We start from the raw sequence: 11,438 nt of genomic DNA on the forward strand, positions 1-11,438 counted from the left end.
AAAAAAAAAAAAAAAAAAAAAAAAAAAAAGCGAAAAACTGCTACATATTGATATATCTGATTTTTAAACTATATATTATCTTGATACACTTAAATATTTTAAAATGTACAAGAGAGAAAATGAACATCAGTGAGATGGGTTAGGTATGAAACAGAATTGAAAACAGGAATACAATAAAATAAAGAGACTTGCTGATTTGACATGGTGGAGTAGAAAGACAGACGAAGGGAAGAAGATGGTCTGCTGTCCTCAAGCCTTGCTACACCCAGATCTTGTCTTTATGATTCAGAGTAGCCCCCAAATGCCCAAGAAACATTTACAAATAAGTATACATAAAAATAATAATCAGGGATTCTATTACCTAGCTGGACTTCGGTTTTATGGCTTCCCTATAGACCCATATACATTCTCCTTACCAGAAAAACTCTCATACCTGTATTTGAGTTCCCAGAACCAGAATATATATGTGGGTGCATGTGTGTGTAGTGAGGGCATTCAGTCTAATGCAGCAGGAAAAGGGTAAGTGGGCAGCTAGGAATAGGGCAGATAGGGAAGCACAAGCAATACTGTAATAGGAAGACACAGAGATAGCAGAAATGTGGAGGAAAGAAAGGCAGTAAGTGGAAACATAACCTTTAGAAACATTAGGTGCAAAGAAAGGATTTTGCTGCAGCCTAAGTCATCACAGAGACAGATCTGGAGGGCTGACCTTATGCATGACAAATACCTTTACTGCACTTCCAAAAGGGAACTGATCCTGTCTCAAATGAGACTAATGCTATGTACTTTTAACAACTATTATAAACTCAGCCCTACTTGAAAGGAAGTCATGTACCTACCCTTTGAGGAGCATAAACAGGATATGAGGATGAGCACTAATATACTCCACAGTAGGACTCCGAGTGCCTATCTGTCTTCTCAGGATGTTGTTAAATATCTGGGTCACATCTTTTTTTCCCTGTTAAAGAAACAAACAGCAATTAAATTGTACACTCTAAATGGATGAATTGTATAATATGTAGAATATATACATACATACACATATGTGTATGTATATTTAGAAATGATATCATCCTTTCTAAAACATTAACATACTTTTCCCATATACTCCTAACAAGCTGTGCTTGCAAACACAGTTTACAAAATGGATGCAGCTCCTTGCAACAGGATTTGTGCTGTGGGAAATTTGACCAACTGGAAGTCCACTTCCCACAGGGCACAGAAGGACATAAAGTGCGTATGACAGAACTGAATTTTTTGTTTTTTTCACAGTTTACCTTCATTCAGGAAAAAAATTATGATTAACATTTGTAAACCTTCATGAATAAGCATGGAAAACAGATGAAGAAAATAAGTTAAGATTTTAGTATAATGTATGTTAGAATCAAATTCCTTTTTCTTAGATCTACTTCCTTTTTTTTACTTCACGTTACCACTTCATTCACTATTCTTTAGTCTAGTGCCTTGACTTAAAAAAAAAAAGGTGGTTTTCCATTAGGTGGAAATATTTGATCTAGGTGATCATAACAAATATATCTAGTCTGGAGGAATAGAAGACATCACCGAATCAGTGAGACGGAGGAACTAGATATGCAATCATGAATAGGGCTTCTTAGAGTCCTCATGGACAAGACCTGCACTCTCATACACCTTATAATCTGTCTAGCCTCGTTTTCCAAAAGAAAGCTTGGACTGGACCTGAGTATGTTATATGAAAAATAAGTACAAGAATTACTGATATGGTTTGACTCTGTGTCCTCACCCAAATCTCATCTCAAATTGTAGTCCCTATAATCCCTGTGTGTGGAGGGCAGGACCTGGTGGGAGGTGACTGGATCATGGGGGCAGTTTCCTCCATGATGTTCTCGTGACAGTGAATGAGTTCTCTTGAGATCTGGTGGTTTTATAAGGGGCTCTTTCCCCTTTGCTCATTCATTCTTCTTTCTCCTGCTGTCATGTGAAGAAGGTCTGTGCCTGCTTCCCCTTCTGCCATGATTGTAAATTTCCTGGGGCCTCCCCAGCACTGTGCAACTGTGAGTCAATTAAACCTCTTTACTTTAAAAACTACCCAGTCTCAGATATTTCCTTACAGCAGAGTGAGAATATATTAATACAATGACATTGCATTCTCCGTCAGTATGGCCCTAGTTCTGGCCTTCATCTCTCAATTGAACTGTGAAAGAGCTTACTTCAGTTACTGTCTCCACTTCTAAGCATCCTCGCCTTGCAGAGTGAGCTAGGTAGAAATGCAAATCTGACCATGCCATCTCTCTCCTTAAATTCTTCAATGTCTCCCTTTTGCTTAGAAAAAGGTGCAATACTTTCAGCTTAGAAAAAGGTGCAATACTTTCAAAGACTTGACAGCAGCCAACTTCTCCAGTCTCATCAGCTAACTATCATTTCCAATTCCTACATCAAGTTCTATTAGTATCAAATTGCTACACCACATATACACAACATTTTATGCTTCTATACCTTTGTTGATGCTCTTCCTTTTTTCATGAACTCTGTCATTCTTTAAGATTCAGTTTAGGAGTATTCTCCCTGGGATGAGTGCCCCTCTCTGTACTACAACCATGTCCTTTGCTATATTGATCAGTACTTCCTCTTCCCCATGACCTCCACCTCTACCTCCACAGAAGCAAATACTTATTGAGTGCCTACTCTGTGCCAGGCACTTATGCTAAGAGCTTTACAGGTATTATCAAATTTTCACAACAACCTTATTTTTTTAAATTTCATATTCTTTTTGTTAATTTTTTTTTCTGGCATGCATATAACAACCTTATGCATATTATAAACAAGAAATTAAGAATTTATAATATATGTTTTATAAATATGTACAAATATAAATATGTATATAAACATATTATGAATAAGGAAATTAAGGATTTGTGAGATTGCCTAGATCTCACCATCCTGTCAGATACTCATAAATATCTACAAGCACTAACATCATCCAAGAAAACATGACCTCAACAATTGAACTAAATAAGACACCAGGGACCAATCCTGGGAGAATAGACATATATAACCTTTCAGACAGAGAATTCAAAATCACTATTTTGAGAAAACTCAAATTCAAGACAACACAGAGAAGGAATTCAGAATTCTATCAGATAAATTTAACAAAGAGGTTGAAATAATTAAAAACAATCAAGTAGAAATTCTAGGGTTGAAAATGCAATTGACATGTTGAAGAATGCATCAGAACCTCTTTATAACAGAATTGATCAAGCAGAAGAAAGAATTAGTGAGCTTGCAGATAGGCTATTCGAAAATAAGCAATTAGAGGAGACAAAAGAAAAAAGAATAAAAAACAATGAAGATTGTCTGTGAGATCTAGGAAATAGTGTAAAAAGGGCAATTCTAAGACTTACTGACCTTAAAGAGGAGGTAGAAAAAGAGATAAGAATAGAAAATTTTCTCTAAGAGATAATATCAGAGAACTTCCCAAACCTAGAGAAAGACACGAATATTCAAGCATAAGAAGGTTATAGAACACCAAGCAGATTTAAACCAAAGAAGACTACCTCAAAGCATTTAGTAATCAAACTCAAAACGTCAAAAAAAAAAAAAAATCCTAAAAGAAGCAGGTGAAAAGAAAAAAATAACATACAATGGAGCTGCAATACATCTGGCAGCAGACTTTTCAGTGGAAACCTTATAGCTAGGGGAGAGTGGAATGACATATTTAATGAGCTAAAGGAAAACATCTTTACCCTAGAATAGTATATTTGGCAAAAATGCCCTTCAGGCATGAAGAAGAATTAAAAACTTTCCCAGACAAACAAAAACTGAGGGATTTGATCAATACCGGACCCATCCTACAAGAAATGCTAAGGGGAGTTCTTCAATCTGAAAGAAAAGGATATTAATTAGCAAGAAGAAATCATCTGAAGGTATAAAATCCACTGGAAATAGGAAGCACATAGAAAAACATAGAATAGTATAACACTGTAAAGGTGGTATGTAAATTATTGTTGTCTTAAGGAGAAAGACTAAATGATGAACCAACCAAAAATAATAACAGCTTTTCAAGACATAAACAGTAGAATAAAATATAAAGAAAAACAACAAAATGTTAAAAAGCAGGGGGACGAAGTTAAGGTGTAGAGTTCTTATTAGTTTTTCTTTTGTGTGTTTCTTTATGTAATTACTGTTGTCATCAGTTTAAAATAATGGTTTATAGGATAGTATATGCATGCCTCACGGTAACCTCAAATTAAAAACAAATACAATGAATACCCAAAACATAAAAAAAAAAACAACAAGAAATTAAAGCATACCACCAGAGAAAATCACCTTCACTAAAAGGAAGACAGGAAAGAAGAAAAGAAGGAAAAGAAGACTAAAAAACAATCAAAAAACAAATAACAAAATGGCAGGAGTAAGCCCTTACTTGTCAATAATAACACTGTATGTAAATGGACTAAAGTCTGCAATCCAAAGACTTGGAGTGGCTACTTGGGAGGCTGAGGTGTGAGGATCACCTGAGCCCAAGAGGTGAAGGCTGCAGTGAGCTGTGACTGTGCTACTGTACTCCAGCCTGGATCACAGAGTAAGACCCTGTCTGGAAAAAAAAAAAAAAAAAAACGAAAAAAGAAAGACATAGAGTAGGTGAATAGATTAAAAAAAACAAGACCCAAATGATCTGTTGCCTACAAGAAAAACACTTCACCTATGAAGACACACATGGACTGAAAATAAAGACATGGAAAAAGATATTCCATGCTAATGGAAACAAACAAACAAAAAGAGCAGGAGTAGCTATACTTACATCAGACAAACAGATTTCAAGACAAAAACTGCAAGAAGAGACAAAGGAAGTCATTATATAATAAATAAGGGGTCAATTCAGCAAAAGGATATAACAATTGTAAATATATATGCACCAAGGAGTACCCAGATATATAAAGCAAATATTATTAGAGCTAAAGTGAGAGATAGATCCCAATATAACAGTAGCAGATCTTAGATCTGGAACGTGACAACTTTACCACTGTTATTCAACATAACACTGGAAGTATTAGCTAGAGCAATCAAACAAGAGAATGAAATGAAGGGCAAATATCATTAGAGCTAACGTGAGAGGTAGATCCCAGTACAACAGTAGCAGATCTTAGATCTGGAACATGACAACTTTTACCAGTATCATTCAACATAATATTAGAAGTCTTAGCCAGAGCAATCAAACAAGAGAATGAAATGAAGGGCATCCAAATTGGAAGAGAGTAAGTCAAATTATCCTTGTTTGCAGATGGTATGACCTTATATTTGGAAAAAACTAAAAACTCCACAAAATAACTATTTGAATAGATGAACAAATTCAATAAAGTTGCAGGATACAAAAATCAACATACAAAAATCTGTAGCATTTCTAGATGCTAACAGTGAACGATCTGAAAAAGAAACCAAAAAAGAAATCTCATTTACAACAGCAACAAATAAAACACCTAGAAATTAACCAAAGAAGTAAAAAATCTCCATTACGAAAACTATTAAAAAAAATGATGAAAGAAATTAAAGAGGATACACAAAAAAGGAAAGATATTCCATGTCCATGGATTGAAAGAATCAATATTGTTAAAATGTTCATGATCTACAGATTCAATGCAATCCCTAACAAAATGCCAATGACATTCTTCATAGAAGTAGGAAAAAACCATAAAACTTACATGGAACCACAAAAAACCGAGAAGAACCAAAACCATCCTGAGCAAAAAGAACAAAACTGACAAAATCACATGACTTGACTTCAAATTATACTACAGAGCTGTCTAGTAACCAAAACAGCATGGTAATGGCATGAAAATAGACACATAGACCAATGGAACAGAATAGAGAACTGAGAAACAAATTTACACACCTACAGTGAACTCATTTTTTACAAAGGTACTGAGAACACACATTGAGGGAAAAAGAGAGTCTTCAATAAATGGTGCAGAGAAAACTGGATCCATATGCCGAAGAATAAAATTAGACCCCTATCTCTTGTCACATACAAAAATCAAATCAAAATGGGTTAAAGACTTATATCTAAGATCTATGTAACTATGAAACTACTAAAAGAAAACATTGGGAAAACTCTCCAGGACATTGGTCTGGGCAATAACTTCTTTAGTAAAACCCCACAAGCTCAGGCAATCAAAGGGAAAATGGACAAATGGGACTACATCAAGTTTAAAAGCTTCTGCACAGTGAAGGATACAGTCACAATCAACACAATCAACAAAGTGAAGAGACAACCTACAGAATTACAGGCCTTCTATGAATAGGGGTTCAACATCACCGATTATCAGAGAAATGAAAATCAAAACCACAGTGAGATATCATCTCATCCCAGTTAAAATGGCTTTTATCTAAATGTCAGGTAACAACTAACGCTGGTGAGGACGTGGGGAAAAGGAAAACCTCATATGCTGTTGGTAGGAATGTATATTAGTACAATCACTATGGAGAACAATTTGGAAGTTCCTCAACAAACTGCAAATAGAGCTATCATGTGATTTAGCAATCCTACTCCTAGGTATATGCCCAAAAGAAAGGAAATCAGTATATTAAAGAGATATCTAAACTCCCATATTTCTTGTAATATTGTTCACAATAGCCAAGATTTGGAAACAACTTAAGTGTTCAAAAACAGATGACAAAATGAGGATAAAGAAAAGGTGATACATATACACAATAAAGTACTATTCAGCCATAAAAAGGAATGATATTCTGTCATTTGCAACAACATGGATGGAACTGGAGCCCATTATGTTAAGTGAAATAAATCAGGCCCAGAAAGACAAACATCAGATATTCTCAGCTATTTGTGGGATCTAAAAATCAAAACAAGTGAACTCATGAAGATAGAGAAAAGAAGCATGGTTACCAGAGGCTAGGAAGGGTATTAGAGGGGGAATGGGGGAGGGATAGGGATGGTTAATAGGTACAAAAAACAATAGAAACAATGAACAAGATCTAGTAACACCAAAGATAAATGCTTGAGAGGATGGATACCCAATTTTCTATGATGTGATTATTATACATTACATGCCTGTACCAAAATATCTCATATACACTACATACTATGTACCCACACAAATTAAAAAGGAAAAAATAAATAAAAACCCATGCTCTCCAAATGCTCCTCTTCCAAAACCCAACCTCCCCCTCTACCAGCCCAAAAAACTTAATAATATAAAAAACAAACAATCTGCCAGGTGTGGTGGCTCACACCTGTAATTCCAGCACTTTGGGAGGCTGAGGCAGGTGGATCACCTGAGGTCAGGCATTCGAGACCAGCCTGATCAACATAAACCCTGTCTCTACTAAAAATAGCTGGGCGTGGTGGTGTATGCCTGTAATTCCAGCTACTCAGGAGGCTGAGGCACGAGAATCACCTGAGCCCTGGAGGCAGAGGCTACAGTGAGCTGAGGTTGTGCCACTGCATTCCAGCCTGGGAAACAGATGGAGATCCTTTCTCAAACAAACAATCTAATTAGAACACGGACAAAAGGCTGGGTGGGGTGGCTCATGCCTATAATCCCAGGCATCAAATTACTTTGGAAAGCTGAAGCAAGAAGATTGCTTGAGCCAGGAGTTTGAGAGTAGCCTGGACAACATAGCAAGAGCCCATTTCTACTGTAAAAAATAAAAATAAACAAAAAAGAGAAAATGGGTAAAAGATATGAAGAGACATTTCACTAAAGAGGATATACAGATGGCAATAAGCACATAGAAGATGTTCTACAATGTTAGCCATTTGGGAAATGCAAATCAAAACCACAATGAAATATTACTACATACCTATCGGAATGGCTAACATAAAAAACAGCAATATCAAATGCTGACAAGAATGAAGAGAAACTGTACTCATACATTGTGGTGGAAATGTAAAAGAGTACAGTCAATCTAGAAACACTTCAGCAGTTCCTGAAACAGCCAAACATGCAGCTAACCATAACAGCAATTGCGCTCTTGTCATCTATAACAGAGAAATGAAAACTTATGTTCACACAAAAACCAATTAGGAGGTGAATCTTCAATTTAAAAGGATACTTCAAAATCAGTTGCTCTCATAATTTTAAAACATAAAAAAATGTTTATAGGCCAGGCACGGTGGCTCATGCCTATAATTCTAGCACTTTGAGACGCCAAGGCTGGAGGATCAGTTGAACCCTGGAGTTTGGGACCAGTCTAGGCAACATGGTGAAACTCCATCTCTATTTAAAAAATACAAAAATTAGCTGGGTGTACTGTCACGTGCCTATATTCCCAGCTACTTGGGAGGTTGAGGTGGGAGGATCACTTGAGCCTGGGAGGTGTACATTGCAGTGAACTGAGATCATGCCACTGTACTCTAGCTTTGGTGACAGAGTGATATCCTGTCTCAAAAAAAAAAAAAAAAGTTATATTTCATAAATCGTATTTATACTGATGTTAAAGACTATTTGCCATATAAAAAAAGATATAGCTGTAAGCATAAATTGATTTTAAAATGAAAGAAAGCATCTGTTTTATTCAAACCTTTCTAGACCCTACAGTGTAATATTGCAGAATAAATATCAACCCTCTTTGAAATGTCATAGGAACATGTTTTTCATACTTCCCAGTGAAATGCCACAAGAACATTCCATACAGCATTCCAGTGAACAGTAGAAATGAAGCTCCACAGAACTCTATCCAACTTTTACACAGAGAAAAACATTCTTCTAGTTCATTAGCAAATGTGTGTAAAGGCAAAGGAAACCCCCTGTGGATAACAAAAACAAGTTCTGCTACCAGGGACCACTTCCCAAAACAGAGGAAAGGATTAGAATAGAAAGGATTATAGAACACTGAAACAGGTACAAGCTGGTGAATAATGATCTCTACATTACACGTTAATCTTTATAGCTGTCAATTTGTCATGCCAATCTAACTGGAGTGAAAGCTTAACTATTTCAAAACCAGTTTTTTGCAACCCACAGCCTGCCAGGTCTCAAGCTCCGGACTCAGAAGTGGCCAGAGGAAAAAAAAAAGGCAAAACCCTCAAAATATCTTTGATAATAAATAAGCAACATCCAGAAATGATCCAAAATGCCAAAAATTAGCTGGCAATTCTAAGGTTACGTATAATGTAACCAATAAGGTTTCAAACCTGAAGAAGCCCTTGTGTTTGCTGGCAAATTCCAAAAAGGTCAGCCTTAACATGGAATGTTCCACAATTATTTGCTGAATGAATGAATGATATATATGGAAGTATTAACTAAAATCAAACAAGAAAAGAGAAAAGGAGGGAAGAAAGAGTTGGTGAACAGCAGTCACAGCAACCAGAATAATTGCTGAAAAAGAGCATCTCTCATGGATAGCATAGATGAGAAAAGGCAAACAAGACAAAAAAAGGCAAAGACTAGAAAACACCCCCTTTAAAACACAAGGCATTCACTTGTATACAGACTATATATAAAGAATTCTCAAAATTCAGCAACCAAATTCAAAAGAGGCAAAAGATCTGAACAGACACTTCATAAAAGAAGAGATATGGTGGCAAAAATGTACATGAAAAGATGTCAACATCATTAGTCATTATGGAAATCCAAATTAAAACCACAATGACATGCCATGAATCCTTATTAGAATGGCTAAAATAAAACAATAAAAGAAGACAAAAAGTTGACATTCCCCAACAGTCCTACTCCTAGGTATTTATCTACTAAGTGAAATGAAAACCTATGTTCACACTAAATACTATACATAAATGATTACCGCAGCTTTAGTTGTAATTGCTAGAAACTGGAAATTTGTAAAATATCCCTCAAGTGGGGAATGGATAAATGATCTGTGGTCCATCCTTGCAATGGACTGCTACTCAGCAATAAAAAGCAACAGACTCCTAATATATGACAATGACATGGATGAATCTCAAATGCGTTATGTTGACCAAAGCCAGGCTCAAAAAGCTACATACATATGATTCTATTTACCCAATCCTTTTGCAATGGTGAAAATATAAGGACTGAAAACTGATCAATTCAGTGGTTGCCAAAGGCCAGGGACAGGCAAAGGAGCTGATTACAAAGGGGCATAGGAGAATTTTTTTAGGGTGATGGAACTGTACTTCATTACAGAACTATGCACTAAAAAGGGTGAATGTTACCATTTATAAATTGTATCATAATTTTTAAAAATGAAAATTATAGCCACTGAAGTAATGGACTTCTCTATTCTTGCTGGTGTGTTGGGGGGCAGTTGAGGTGGGTGGGAGCAGACGGTTGTGCTGAATTTCAGGAGCAGAGCTAGATAGGCAGAATGGTCTGCAGGGTAAGGGGTGGCCACTGAATGGATTAGTGAGGAATCTTGCTGGGGACTAAAACTCAAATCGAATACAGTTATTGGGAAAGATTTAGGGAACCAAAATATAAGCTGGCTCAAAGTTGCTCTCAAAAATATTTAAATATAATTAAATTGACATATTACATGAAATCCATCTGTGGGAATTTATGTGGCAGATATCTCCCCCACTGCCCCAATATCATTGCCATTCTATTTTCTCTGCAGGCTGGCTTCTTCTGTTTCTTCAGTCTACCTACTGAAAAATATGGCCACTGATGGAAAAACACCTGGCTAGATGCTGGGGTTCTGTCTCAATTCTAGTTCCAGAATTCCTGCTGAAAGCCTCTGGCCCTCTTTTGGTCAGATATCCACTGGCAGATCAGTCAGCTGTGTGTTGTCCAGGGTATCATGCCACCCAGATGACTGTTCCCATGGTAACCATGTGAGTGGAGAAGGAGGGAGCATTCCCCAGGAAACAGAGGAAGTGGGCAGACAGAACACTTTATACACAGCACAAGTAGTTTTCATCCTTATGCAGACTACATTCCTTAAAATGTCTGGTATGATCAAACAAATGGTCACTGTCTTAATTTTATTACAAACAATTACAGGTTTCATATCTAATTAAGAGCCTGATGCTAAATGCTGTTTTCAATCACCCAGAAATTATGTGCCTTTATACAATAAAGGGCTTCTAAAGCAGGTATTCACTAATTTTAGGCTAATAGGGTAACGATAAAATAAAATTCCATTTTCTATGACAGTATTTCCCTACCTGAGATTGTAAATTCTTTAATTTGTCCAACAATGGGCACAAAATATATAAACAATCAAATAAAATCAAGACCAAATATAATTAAATAAAATCAATGGCTAACACATAGTAAGTATTTCAAATTGTTAAATGTATGAAGTATAGTCAAAGCTGGTATTTTAAGGCTTTACAATTTCTGTTATGTTTTTACAGAAATAAAACCAAAGGTAAAAGACCACTTTAATCAGGTCCAGGGAAGAGAAAAAGATTTTTAGAGGATAAAAATTTACAAAATGTAGTACTACAAAATGGCTTAATGAAAAATGGAAAAGCTGATCCTGGAGTGTTTGTTTTGCTATTTTTTTTTTTTTTTTTTTTT

The 11,438-nt window shown here is 36.0% G+C and overlaps 1 protein-coding gene across 1 annotated transcript in view; it reads right to left on the reverse strand.

Annotated features, from left to right (window-relative positions):
• CAB39L (calcium binding protein 39 like) overlaps positions 1 to 11,438 on the reverse strand; it is a 90,607-nt gene that overhangs the window by 53,255 nt on the left and 25,914 nt on the right. The window contains exon 4 of the mRNA XM_017535911.2: positions 840 to 958. Within this exon, the coding sequence (XP_017391400.1) occupies positions 840 to 958 (119 nt within the window). The remainder of the gene's footprint in view (positions 1 to 839; positions 959 to 11,438) is intronic.

This window comes from Cebus imitator, unplaced genomic scaffold (genome assembly GCF_001604975.1).
Source record: "Cebus imitator isolate Cc_AM_T3 unplaced genomic scaffold, Cebus_imitator-1.0 Scaffold94, whole genome shotgun sequence".
NCBI lineage: Eukaryota > Metazoa > Chordata > Mammalia > Primates > Cebidae > Cebus > Cebus imitator.